The 14,464-nt window shown below is 54.1% G+C and overlaps 1 protein-coding gene across 1 annotated transcript in view; it reads left to right on the top strand.

The window, feature by feature from the left end:
• Positions 1-14,464, top strand: part of LOC132384392 (uncharacterized) — a 214,422-nt gene that overhangs the window by 174,471 nt on the left and 25,487 nt on the right. The window contains exons 10-11 of the mRNA XM_059955498.1: positions 13,028-13,175; positions 13,497-13,573. Of these exons, the coding sequence (XP_059811481.1) occupies positions 13,028-13,175; positions 13,497-13,573 (225 nt within the window). The remainder of the gene's footprint in view (positions 1-13,027; positions 13,176-13,496; positions 13,574-14,464) is intronic.

The following is a 14,464-nucleotide window of genomic DNA, read 5'->3' as shown; positions in this document are numbered from 1 at the left end:
GATGTGCAGTTACCTCTTCCCTCTCAACACCGCGTGCTCCACCGTGTTTATCCCCATTCCGATGCGCAGTCACCTCTTCCCTCTCAACACCGCGTGCTCCACCGTGTTTATCCCCATTCCGATGTGCAGTCACCTCTTCCCTCTCAACACCGCGTGCTCCACCGTGTTTATCCCCATTCCGATGTGCAGTCACCTCTTCCCATTCAACACCGCGTGCTCCACCGTGTTTATCCCCATTCCGATGTGCAGTCACCTCTTCCCTCTCATCACCGCGTGCGCCACCGTGTTTATCCCCATTTCGATGTGCAGTCACCTCTTCCCCCTCAACACCGCGTGCTCCACCGTGTTTATCCCCACTCCGATGTGCAGTCACCACTTCCCTCTCAACACCGCGTGCTCCACCGTGTTTATCCCCATTCCGATGCGCAGTCACCTCTTCCCTCTCAACACCGCGTGCTCCACCGTGTTTATCCCCACTCCGATGCGCAGTCACCTCTTCCCTCTCAACACCGCGTGCTCCACCGTGTTTATCCCCACTCCGATGCGCAGTCACCTCTTCCCTCTCAACACCGCGTGCTCCACCGAGTTTATCCCCATTCCGATGTGCAGTCACCTCTTCCCTCTCAACAACGCGTGCTCCACCGAGTTTATCCCCATTCCGATGTGCAGTCACCTCTTCCCTCTCAACACCGCGTGCTCCACCGAGTTTATCCCCACTGCTATGTGCAGTCACCTCTTCCCTCTCAACACCGCGTGCTCCACCGTGTTTATTCCCATTCCGATGCGCAGTCACCTCTTCCCTCTCAACACCGCATGGTCCACTGTATTTATCCCCACTCCAATGTGCAGTCACCACTTCCCTCTCAACACCGCGTGCTCAACCGTGTTTATCCCCACTCCGATGTGCAGTCACCTCTTCCCTCTCATCACCGCGTGCTCCACCGTGTTTATCCCCATTCCGATGTGCAGTCACCTCCTCCCTCTCAACACCGCGTGCTCCACTGTGTTTATCCCCACTCCGATGTGCAGTCACCTCTTCCCTCTCATCACCACGTGCTCCACCGTGTTTATCCCCATTCCGATGTGCAGTCACCTCTTCCCTCTCAACACCGCGTGCTCCATCGTGTTTATCCCCATTCCGATGCGCAGTCACCTCTTCCCTCTCAACACCGCGTGCTCCACCGTGTTTATCCCCATTCCGATGCGCAGTCACCTCTTCCCTCTCATCACCGCGTGCTCCACCGTGATCATCCCCATTCCGATGTGCAGTCTCCTCTTCCCTCTCAACACCGAGTGCTCCACCGTGTTCATTCCCATTCCGATGCGCAGTCACCTCTTCCCTCTCAACACCGCGTGCTCCACTGTGTTTATCCCCACTCCGATGTGCAGTCACCTCTTCCCTCTCAACACCGAGTGCTCCACCGTGTTCATTCCCATTCCGATGCGCAGTCACCTCTTCCCTCTCAACACCGCGTGCTCCACCGTGTTTATCCCCACTCCGATGTGCAGTTACCTCTTCCCTCTCAACACCGCGTGCTCCACCGTGTTTATCCCCATTCCGATGCGCAGTCACCTCTTCCCTCTCAACACCGCGTGCTCCACCGTGTTTATCCCCATTCCGATGTGCAGTCACCTCTTCCCTCTCAACACCGCGTGCTCCACCGTGTTTATCCCCATTCCGATGTGCAGTCACCTCTTCCCATTCAACACCGCGTGCTCCACCGTGTTTATCCCCATTCCGATGTGCAGTCACCTCTTCCCTCTCATCACCGCGTGCGCCACCGTGTTTATCCCCATTTCGATGTGCAGTCACCTCTTCCCCCTCAACACCGCGTGCTCCACCGTGTTTATCCCCACTCCGATGTGCAGTCACCACTTCCCTCTCAACACCGCGTGCTCCACCGTGTTTATCCCCATTCCGATGCGCAGTCACCTCTTCCCTCTCAACACCGCGTGCTCCACCGTGTTTATCCCCACTCCGATGCGCAGTCACCTCTTCCCTCTCAACACCGCGTGCTCCACCGTGTTTATCCCCACTCCGATGCGCAGTCACCTCTTCCCTCTCAACACCGCGTGCTCCACCGAGTTTATCCCCATTCCGATGTGCAGTCTCCTCTTCCCTCTCAACACCGAGTGCTCCACCGTGTTCATTCCCATTCCGATGCGCAGTCACCTCTTCCCTCTCAACACCGCGTGCTCCACTGTGTTTATCCCCACTCCGATGTGCAGTCACCTCTTCCCTCTCAACACCGAGTGCTCCACCGTGTTCATTCCCATTCCGATGCGCAGTCACCTCTTCCCTCTCAACACCGCGTGCTCCACCGTGTTTATCCCCACTCCGATGTGCAGTTACCTCTTCCCTCTCAACACCGCGTGCTCCACCGTGTTTATCCCCATTCCGATGCGCAGTCACCTCTTCCCTCTCAACACCGCGTGCTCCACCGTGTTTATCCCCATTCCGATGTGCAGTCACCTCTTCCCTCTCAACACCGCGTGCTCCACCGTGTTTATCCCCATTCCGATGTGCAGTCACCTCTTCCCATTCAACACCGCGTGCTCCACCGTGTTTATCCCCATTCCGATGTGCAGTCACCTCTTCCCTCTCATCACCGCGTGCGCCACCGTGTTTATCCCCATTTCGATGTGCAGTCACCTCTTCCCCCTCAACACCGCGTGCTCCACCGTGTTTATCCCCACTCCGATGTGCAGTCACCACTTCCCTCTCAACACCGCGTGCTCCACCGTGTTTATCCCCATTCCGATGCGCAGTCACCTCTTCCCTCTCAACACCGCGTGCTCCACCGTGTTTATCCCCACTCCGATGCGCAGTCACCTCTTCCCTCTCAACACCGCGTGCTCCACCGTGTTTATCCCCACTCCGATGCGCAGTCACCTCTTCCCTCTCAACACCGCGTGCTCCACCGAGTTTATCCCCATTCCGATGTGCAGTCACCTCTTCCCTCTCAACAACGCGTGCTCCACCGAGTTTATCCCCATTCCGATGTGCAGTCACCTCTTCCCTCTCAACACCGCGTGCTCCACCGAGTTTATCCCCACTGCTATGTGCAGTCACCTCTTCCCTCTCAACACCGCGTGCTCCACCGTGTTTAACACCATTCCGATGTGCAGTCACCTCACCTCTTCCCTCTCATCACCGCGTGCTCCACCGTGTTTATTCCCATTCCGATGCGCAGTCACCTCTTCCCTCTCAACACCGCATGGTCCACTGTATTTATCCCCACTCCAATGTGCAGTCACCACTTCCCTCTCAACACCGCGTGCTCAACCGTGTTTATCCCCACTCCGATGTGCAGTCACCTCTTCCCTCTCATCACCGCGTGCTCCACCGTGTTTATCCCCATTCCGATGTGCAGTCACCTCCTCCCTCTCAACACCGCGTGCTCCACTGTGTTTATCCCCACTCCGATGTGCAGTCACCTCTTCCCTCTCATCACCACGTGCTCCACCGTGTTTATCCCCATTCCGATGTGCAGTCACCTCTTCCCTCTCAACACCGCGTGCTCCATCGTGTTTATCCCCATTCCGATGCGCAGTCACCTCTTCCCTCTCAACACCGTGTGCTCCACTGTGTTTATCCCCATTCCGATGCGCAGTCACCTCTTCCCTCTCAACACCGCGTGCTCAACCGTGTTTATCCCCACTCCGATGTGCAGTCACCTCTTCCCTCTCAACACCGTGTGCTCCACTGTGTTTATCCCCATTCCGATGCGCAGTCACCTCTTCCCTTTCAACACCGCGTGCTCCACCGTGTTTATCCCCATTCCGATGTGCAGTCACCTCTTCCCTCTCAACACCGCGTGCTCCACCGTGTTTATCCCCATTCCGATGCGCAGTCACCTCTTCCCTCTCAACACCGTGTGCTCCACTGTGTTTATCCCCATTCCGATGCGCAGTCACCTCTTCCCTCTCAACACCGCGTGCTCAACCGTGTTTATCCCCACTCCGATGTGCAGTCACCTCTTCCCTCTCATCACCGCGTGCTCCACCGTGTTTATCCCCATTCCGATGTGCAGTCACCTCCTCCCTCTCAACACCGCGTGCTCCACTGTGTTTATCCCCACTCCGATGTGCAGTCACCTCTTCCCTCTCATCACCACGTGCTCCACCGTGTTTATCCCCATTCCGATGTGCAGTCACCTCTTCCCTCTCAACACCGCGTGCTCCATCGTGTTTATCCCCATTCCGATGCGCAGTCACCTCTTCCCTCTCAACACCGTGTGCTCCACTGTGTTTATCCCCATTCCGATGCGCAGTCACCTCTTCCCTCTCAACACCGCGTGCTCCACCGTGTTTATCCCCATTCCGATGTGCAGTCACCTCTTCCCTCTCATCACCGCGTGCTCCACCGTGATCATCCCCATTCCGATGTGCAGTCTCCTCTTCCCTCTCAACACCGAGTGCTCCACCGTGTTCATTCCCATTCCGATGCGCAGTCACCTCTTCCCTCTCAACACCGCGTGCTCCACTGTGTTTATCCCCACTCCGATGTGCAGTCACCTCTTCCCTCTCAACACCGAGTGCTCCACCGTGTTCATTCCCATTCCGATGCGCAGTCACCTCTTCCCTCTCAACACCGCGTGCTCCACCGTGTTTATCCCCACTCCGATGTGCAGTTACCTCTTCCCTCTCAACACCGCGTGCTCCACCGTGTTTATCCCCATTCCGATGCGCAGTCACCTCTTCCCTCTCAACACCGCGTGCTCCACCGTGTTTATCCCCATTCCGATGTGCAGTCACCTCTTCCCTCTCAACACCGCGTGCTCCACCGTGTTTATCCCCATTCCGATGTGCAGTCACCTCTTCCCATTCAACACCGCGTGCTCCACCGTGTTTATCCCCATTCCGATGTGCAGTCACCTCTTCCCTCTCATCACCGCGTGCGCCACCGTGTTTATCCCCATTTCGATGTGCAGTCACCTCTTCCCCCTCAACACCGCGTGCTCCACCGTGTTTATCCCCACTCCGATGTGCAGTCACCACTTCCCTCTCAACACCGCGTGCTCCACCGTGTTTATCCCCATTCCGATGCGCAGTCACCTCTTCCCTCTCAACACCGCGTGCTCCACCGTGTTTATCCCCACTCCGATGCGCAGTCACCTCTTCCCTCTCAACACCGCGTGCTCCACCGTGTTTATCCCCACTCCGATGCGCAGTCACCTCTTCCCTCTCAACACCGCGTGCTCCACCGAGTTTATCCCCATTCCGATGTGCAGTCACCTCTTCCCTCTCAACAACGCGTGCTCCACCGAGTTTATCCCCATTCCGATGTGCAGTCACCTCTTCCCTCTCAACACCGCGTGCTCCACCGAGTTTATCCCCACTGCTATGTGCAGTCACCTCTTCCCTCTCAACACCGCGTGCTCCACCGTGTTTAACACCATTCCGATGTGCAGTCACCTCACCTCTTCCCTCTCATCACCGCGTGCTCCACCGTGTTTATTCCCATTCCGATGCGCAGTCACCTCTTCCCTCTCAACACCGCATGGTCCACTGTATTTATCCCCACTCCAATGTGCAGTCACCACTTCCCTCTCAACACCGCGTGCTCAACCGTGTTTATCCCCACTCCGATGTGCAGTCACCTCTTCCCTCTCATCACCGCGTGCTCCACCGTGTTTATCCCCATTCCGATGTGCAGTCACCTCCTCCCTCTCAACACCGCGTGCTCCACTGTGTTTATCCCCACTCCGATGTGCAGTCACCTCTTCCCTCTCATCACCACGTGCTCCACCGTGTTTATCCCCATTCCGATGTGCAGTCACCTCTTCCCTCTCAACACCGCGTGCTCCATCGTGTTTATCCCCATTCCGATGCGCAGTCACCTCTTCCCTCTCAACACCGTGTGCTCCACTGTGTTTATCCCCATTCCGATGCGCAGTCACCACGTCCCTCTCATCACCACGTGCTCCACCGTGTTTATCCCCATTCCGATGCGGAGTCACCTCTTCCCTCTCAACACCGCGTGCTCCACCGTGTTTATCCCCATTCCGATGCGCAGTCACCTCTTCCCTCTCAACACCGCGTGCTCCACCGTGTTTATCCCCATTCCGATGCGCAGTCACCTCTTCCCTCTCATCACCGCGTTCTCCACCGTGTTTATCCCCATTCCGATGCGCAGTCACCTCTTCCCTCTAATCACCGCGTGCTCCACCGTGTTTATCCCCATTCCGATGCGCAGTCACCTCTTCCCTCTCATCACCGCGTGCTCCACCGTGTTTATCCCCACTCCGATGTGCAGTTACCTCTTCCCTCTCAACACCGCGTGCTCCACCGTGTTTATCCCCATTCCGATGCGCAGTCACCTCTTCCCTCTCAACACCGCGTGCTCCACCGTGTTTATCCCCATTCCGATGTGCAGTCACCTCTTCCCTCTCAACACCGCGTGCTCCACCGTGTTTATCCCCATTCCGATGTGCAGTCACCTCTTCCCATTCAACACCGCGTGCTCCACCGTGTTTATCCCCATTCCGATGTGCAGTCACCTCTTCCCTCTCATCACCGCGTGCGCCACCGTGTTTATCCCCATTTCGATGTGCAGTCACCTCTTCCCCCTCAACACCGCGTGCTCCACCGTGTTTATCCCCACTCCGATGTGCAGTCACCACTTCCCTCTCAACACCGCGTGCTCCACCGTGTTTATCCCCATTCCGATGCGCAGTCACCTCTTCCCTCTCAACACCGCGTGCTCCACCGTGTTTATCCCCACTCCGATGCGCAGTCACCTCTTCCCTCTCAACACCGCGTGCTCCACCGTGTTTATCCCCACTCCGATGCGCAGTCACCTCTTCCCTCTCAACACGGCGTGCTCCACCGAGTTTATCCCCATTCCGATGTGCAGTTACCTCTTCCCTCTCAACACCGCGTGCTCCACCGAGTTTATCCCCACTGCTATGTGCAGTCACCTCTTCCCTCTCAACACCGCGTGCTCCACCGTGTTTAACACCATTCCGATGTGCAGTCACCTCACCTCTTCCCTATCATCACTGCGTGCTCCACCGTGTTTATTCCCATTCCGATGCGCAGTCACCTCTTCCCTCTCAACACCGCATGGTCCACTGTATTTATCCCCACTCCAATGTGCAGTCACCACTTCCCTCTCAACATCGCGTGCTCAACCGTGTTTATCCCCACTCCGATGTGCAGTCACCTCTTCCCTCTCATCACCGCGTGCTCCACCGTGTTTATCCCCATTCCGATGTGCAGTCACCTCCTCCCTCTCAACACCGCGTGCTCCACTGTGTTTATCCCCACTCCGATGTGCAGTCACCTCTTCCCTCTCATCACCACGTGCTCCACCGTGTTTATCCCCATTCCGATGTGCATTCACCTCTTCCCTCTCAACACCGCGTGCTCCACCGTGTTCATCCCCTTTCCGATGCGCAGTCACCTCTTCCCTCTCAACACCGCGTGCTCCACCGTGTTTATCCCCATTCCGATGTGCAGTCACTTCTTCCCTCTCATCACCGCGTGCTCCACCGTGTTTATCCCCATTCCGATGCGCAGTCACCTCTTTCCTCTCAACACCGCGTGCTCCACCGTGTTTATCCCCATTCCGATGTGCAGTCACATCTTCCGTCTCAACACCGCGTGCTCCACCGTGTTTATCCCCATTCCGATGTGCAGTCACCTCCTCCCTCTCAACACCGCGTGCTCCACCGTGTTTATCCCCATTCCGATGCGCAGTCACCTCTTCCCTCTCATCACCGCGTGCTCCACCGTGTTTATCCCCATTCCGATGTGCAGTCACCTCTTCCCTCTCATCACCGCGTGCTCCACCGTGTTTATCCCCATTCCGATGCGCAGTCACCTCTTCCCTCTCAACACCGCGTGCTCCACCGTGTTTATCCCCATTCCGATGTGCAGTCACCTCTTCCCTCTCAACACCGCGTGCTCCACCGTGTTTATCCCCATTCCGATGTGCAGTCACCTCTTCCCTCTCATCATCGCGTGCTACACCGTGTTTATCCCCACTCCAATGTGCAGTCACCTCTTCCCTCTCAACACCGCGTGCTCCACCGTGTTTATCCCCATTCCGATGCGCAGTCACCTCTTCCCTCTCAACACCGCGTGCTCCATCGTGTTTATCCCCATTCCGATGCGCAGTCACCTTTTCCCTCTCAACACCGCGTGCTCCACCGTGTTTATCCCCATTCCGATGCGCAGTCACCTCTTCCCTCTCAAAACCGCGTGCTCCACCGTGATCATCCCCATTCCGATGTGCAGTCTCCTCTTCCCTTTCAACACCGCGTGCTCCACCGTGTTTATCCCCATTCCGATGCGCAGTCACCTCTTCCCTCTCATCACCGCGTGCTCCACCGTGTTTATCCCCATTCCGATGCGCAGTCACCTCTTCCCTCTCATCACCGCGTGCTCCACCGTGTTTATCCCCATTCCGATGTGCAGTCACCTCTTCCCTCTCATCACCGCGTGCTCCACCGTGTTCATTCCCATTCCGATGCGCAGTCACCTCTTCCCTCTCAACACCGCGTGCTCCACTGTGTTTATCCCCACTCCGATGTGCAGTCACCTCTTCCCTCTCAACACCGCGTGCTCCACTGTGTTTATCCCCACTCCGATGTGCAGTCACCACGTCCCTCTCATCACCACGTGCTCCACCGTGTTTATCCCCATTCCGATGCGCAGTCACCTCTTCCCTCTCAGCACCGCGTGCTCCACCGTGTTTATCCCCATTCCGATGCGCAGTCACCTCTTCCCTTTCAACACCGCGTGCTCCACCGAGTTTATCCCCACTGCTATGTGCAGTCACCTCTTCCCATTCAACACCGCGTGCTCCACCGTGTTGATCCCCATTCCGATGTGCAGTCACCTCTTCCCTCTCAACAGCGCGTGCTCCACCGTGTTTATCCCCATTCCGATGCGCAGTCACCTCTTCCCTCTCATCACCGCGTGCTCCACCGTCTTTATCCCCATTCCGATGCGCAGTCACCTCTTCCCTCTCAACACCGCGTGCTCCACCGTGTTTATCCCCACTCCGATGCGCAGTCACCTCTTCCCTCTCAACACCGCGTGCTCCACCTTGTTTATCCCCATTCCGATGCGCAGTCACCTCTTCCCTCTCAACACCGCGTGCTCCACCGTGTTTATCCCCATTCCGATGCGCAGTCACCTCTTTCCTCTCAACACCGCGTGCTCCACCGTGTTTATCCCCATTCCGATGTGCAGTCACCTCTTCCCTCTCATCACCGCGTGCTCCACCGTGTTTATCCCCATTCCGATGTGCAGTCACCTCTTCCCTCTCAACACCGCGTGCTCCACTGTGTTTATCCCCACTCCGATGTGCAGTCACCTCTTCCCTCTCATCACCGCGTGGCTGCCGGTGCCCGTAGCCAGTTGGACCACGTTATTATCCACCCAGGCGGAGATGGGTGGTCCGTGTTGGGGAGGATACTGGGACGGATGAGAGAGACCCCATGTCCACCAACACACGGCATCTGATGTCCTCCATCACACTGTCCACGTATAAGCCTTGCTCTTCACCCACCCGGATAGGTGACAACGGAGGGGTTCTGCTGGAGGATTTGGGCGGTGTCGACCGCTCGGGGATTCCTGATGGCAGCGCTGGGCTGTGGCGTGGTGCCGGTGTGGTGCTGACCTGGTCCGGATGGCCTGCCTCACTGCACCGGTAGCAGAGATCAATTTGTGGCCCTTGGCATGGCGCTGATCGGGCCTGTCTCACGGGCTCCTCCACGTCAGTTTCCTTCTCCACCTCGGTGACAGGAGCCCGGGCTCGCAGCATGTGGGGCAATGCTGGACCACCTTGAGGGGCTAAAATTGCTTCTGCCCTCTCCGTCAGTGCCAGCACCTCAGTCAGCGACGGTGGTGAGTCAGGTGAACGTGCTGCCGAAGGCACTCTGGTGTCAGCCCCTTTACAAAGGCGTGGAGGGCAAGCTCTTCCTGGGCTGCGGGAGGGAACTGGGGGTAGCCATGCCCAGCACAGTGGGTATGATCAGGCGTTCTGCCGTCCAGTGCCGTCTGCTGCAGAGTTCTTCCCTCATTGCTTCCTCCTGTTGCCTCCACTCGAAACACAGCTCCAGTGCGCTATGAGGGCCCTGTAGTTTCACTGTTAGCCTGGCGCTCGGTCGAGGAGGGCCCATGGTATCCCTCTCCCTCCAGTTCCAGGGCACAGAAAACCGCTGTCTCTGTGGGGCTCCACACATTGAGCCATGTGGCAAGTTTGACTTGCCCCAGGAAAGGCTCCAGGCGGCAGGTACCGTCGTATCCGGGGAGCTTCAGGGTGGACCTTGTGGAGGTAATCGTTGAAGCCCGCATTAGATGGTCAAGATGGTGTCTGGGTGTGTTGTACAATAGATGGTCAAGCTGGTGCCTGGCTGAGCTCTCCATCAACATCATGCCTCCGGTTTAGTTGTTTTTATAAGTTTGTAGGGATGGTATTGGGGACAGAGTGGGAAGTTAGTCATCAGGTTCGAGTTTAGGGAGAGGAATGTGGAGGAGAAGAGGGCTTTTGAAGATGTCCTCGATGGTGGGGAGGCCAGTGACCATGATGGAGATGGTTGAGTTTACAACCCTCAGTAGTTTTTTTCAATCCTGTGCTTTGGTATCTCCATATCAGTCAGTGATGCAACCAGTTACAATGATCTCCACAGTACATCTATAGAAATCCGCTGTGTCTTCAGTTATAATTTATTATTATAAACTGATTATTACTAGATCTTTAAAACACATTATTAGAATATTAGAATTACTATGGCAAGAAGTACAGACAGACATTGTTTACCCTTCTTGCTGCCTCAGTAAAGCAGCCAGCATAATCAAATACCCCACCCCAGACATTCTCTCATCTCCCCTCCCATCGGGCAGTAGATACAAAAGTCTGAAAGCACGTACCACCAGGCTCAAGGATAGCTTCTACCCCCACTGTCATCAGACTCTTGAACAGACGTCTTGTACGATAAGAGGATCTGTCCTGGGACCAGTATGTAAGTGTCATTACAAAGAAAGCATGGCAGCTCCTCGACTTTCTGAGAAGTTTGAACAGATTCAGTCTGTCACCTAAAGCTTTGACCAACTTCTATAGATGTGTGGTGGAGACTATTTCTGACTGGTTGCATGACAGCCTGGTATGGAAACACCAATGCCCAAGATCAGAACAGTAGTGGATGCAGCCCAGTCCATCACAGGAAAAGCCCTCCCCACCATTTTTAATCCGGCCTGCAGAACTTTATGAAATTATATTAATAAACCTTGTTAACGTTTTTTCCCCACATTTCTTGCATTTTCCCAATAGATGACGCACTCTATAAACATTTTCCTTTGTTGAGGTGCAGCGTATTACTCCACATTTGCGCTTTACTATTTGTTCGGCTCGACCTATTTGTGTGAACAGGCGTTCAGCGTCATGAACATCATCAAAGCCAGCCACAGATCCAAGTTAACTGACCAACACCTCAGATCCATCCTGAGAATCGCCACAACAAAACTAAATCCAGACTTTGATGCGCTGGCTAAAAAGAGAGACCAACAACACTGTTCCCACTGAAATTAAAAATAAGTTTCTTCGTTGTGTTATGTAAAAAATGCATTTGAAAATATTTTTTTCAATAAGCCTTACATGTTACATGTCATTTCTGTTAAGTGATGGACATGAGTAGTGCGCAGGTGCTCGTACGTTCTCAAAATAAAAAATGCGCTCCAGATCAAATAACACGCTCCACATACTGGCACGCTGTCACTGTTCTGTCCTTGTGCTGGTCGTTGTTGAGTTTTGGCACAGGGGACAATTGAATAAGAGGGAGCAGGACAAGTAGACCTGCATCTCCTACCGTTTTCGAAATAAAGACAGTCAGGAGGAGAGTGATGATGATAATATCTTGAAGGATAACAGAATTTTCAGTGCTTTAAAATAATAACTGTTACTATTAAAAAAGCTGTATTTTATTCATTTAATTTTCAGTGTTTTAAAAGTCATTTCAATAAATAGCTAAATACCATGGGACTTCAAAGACAGATATTTTGTTGTATGCATTTGTTCATTTTCAATTGAAATTAAAGCACATGTTTTCTACATATCCCATGATATTTTATTTTCTTTTATGAGGTGTATTACCAAAACACTCCGTCCATCTGCTCCTGGTCTGGCCCCCCTGTCAAATTTTAGAACCCTTTGTGGCCCACAAGTCAAAAAGTTTGCCCACCGCTGGTCTAGCGCGTTCTCCGGAAAGGAGCTTCAAATCCACCCAGATGAAAACAAGACCAAAAACTAAAGCTGCAAGACCTGCACAAAACCACATAATTACAACTTATAGTTATAACACTGCAAACAATAGCATAATTGATAAAAAAAAACAGACTATGGGCACAGTAAAGTAGTCCAAGATGTTAAAGGACTGTAAGTTCAAAAGAGATCACCACACAGTTTCCACAAGTCCCCAGGGTCCCGACAGACTTGCCATCCCACGCCGGCAGCAGAAGGGAATACCCCCGCTACGGACTGCCAGGGCGCCGCCCGACTCAGCCTCGCAGACGCAGCACAGAATGAAAGTGACCTGAGTCCATCGAAAGGACTCCGAGTCCGTCGAACCTCTGAGCCGACGACCATCCCCTCCGCCACAGCTTCTCCAAGCACCATCCTCTGCTGAGCGCACTATGATGCCCCTGCCAATGGCCATTGGTAACGCGACCCCGAGGACTGGGGGCCTGTTCTTCCCAGCAGAGTCCTGGACCTCACAACAGCAGCAGCAACGAAGAAGGTCTTCCTGAAATTTCCCGATGTTTCTCCGTGCTTCCATGTTCGTTTTCAATCGATTATGGTTGCGCACGGCACCCCACTTCACAAGTAACAGATAATCAGTTCCGGAGTGGCCGCCGCAAGCTGCATCGCGCCGCCATCTTGGATGAATAAATAACAAAATTATTGGTGCCTCGGGGTTGCTGAGGGTGGAAGTGCAGATGGGGGTTGTGATTGGCAGAGAAAGAGGATGGGGAACGTGAGCTGCACATTAACACTGAACATCGTTCTGTCCCTCAGTCACAGACTCCACACTCGGTGATCCGTGTGTAACCCACACCGTCCTGGATCAGCCCTGGAGGAGCACGAATTGTTCCAACACTGAGTGTACCGATGGACAATGGATGGGTGATGGAAATCTTGCAGTGGGATGGTACAGATTTAACAGGTAAAGTGAGGAGATAATCACTGAGAAACTGGACACAGAAGGGGAATGTAAACAGGGGAACAAGGGGTGTGGGAATGGGAAATGCAGGGAGACTGGGATCATCAGTGACTACACTGAGATGTGGAGTAAATACAGGTAGAGGGAAGATCCCACACTCTCTGGGTCGAGACAAGGGGGAGGTACAACAGAGAGGGAATTCCCAGGATTGCGGGGGTTATTGACCAGAGACAGGGTACAGACAGGGTGAGTGTAATTTCCCATGTCTCTCTGAGTGAATAAACTCCCTCAGATCAGGGACTGACTCTCTGATTGTTGTTTCAGTTCTGGAGGATGGAAGATTCCAGAGACGGTCATTCCACAGGATCACTGCTCCGGGCAGTACCCAGGCTGGTTAAACGGTAGGGTCAGAGTTTATATCAGTGGGGCTCAGTTATTTTTTGTAAGTCTCAGAATATCAACTTGAATTTCGGCAGAGGGCCCGAGCACGGCTGCGGAAAGCTATCTTCCTGAGCCGTCTCCCCACAGTCGCTGAGACCGCTCTACGGTCCTGTATCGTCATGGAGTCCGGTGGAAGAGTGACAACTTCCTGGAGTTGGGTTACAGAACTGATCTGTCCACTGACCCCATTCTGGATACGACCCGGAGGAATTTCAACGACCCCAGACTCTTTCAGTGGTGGGGCAATCTCCAGGGAATTGGGGGAGTCTGCAGACATCATCGTTCACCAATTAGTGGGATAAATTAATGGTTGCCATGGTAACGTAGCAGTTAGCGCGTCGCTATTACAGCTTGGTGTGTCGGGAGTTCAGAGTTCAATTCCTGTGTCATCTGTAAGGAGTCTCTTTCCGTCCTCCCCATGGAATGCATGGGTTTTCCCCGGGTTCTCCGGTTTCCTCCCACTCTCCAAAGACGTACCGGGTGGGTTCATTGGTCACTGTAAATTGTCCCACGATGACGATCGGCTTTCTCGGGATTGTCGAGGGTTGCAGAGTCAGTGTGGCCCAAAGGGTCAGAAGGTCCTACTCCGTGTTTTATTGCCAAATAGATAAATAAATAAAACAGATTTAAAATTTTGTTGAATGTCAGGAAACAGGAATAATCCTGGAAACGACAGTGTGGAACGAGCTGCCTGAGCAAGTGGTGGATGCCATTTCGATTTCAATGTTTAAGAGAAGTTTGGTTGGTACACGGATGGGAGAGATGGACGGCTGTGGTCCGGGTGCAGGTTGATGGGACAAGGCAGTTTAAATGGTTCAGCATGGACTGGATGGCCGAAGGGCCTGTTTCCG

This window comes from Hypanus sabinus, chromosome 32 (genome assembly GCF_030144855.1).
Source record: "Hypanus sabinus isolate sHypSab1 chromosome 32, sHypSab1.hap1, whole genome shotgun sequence".
Lineage (NCBI taxonomy): Eukaryota > Metazoa > Chordata > Chondrichthyes > Myliobatiformes > Dasyatidae > Hypanus > Hypanus sabinus.
The sequence above is the reverse complement of the archived record's forward strand: the minus strand, read 5'-3'. Positions and strand labels throughout refer to the sequence as shown.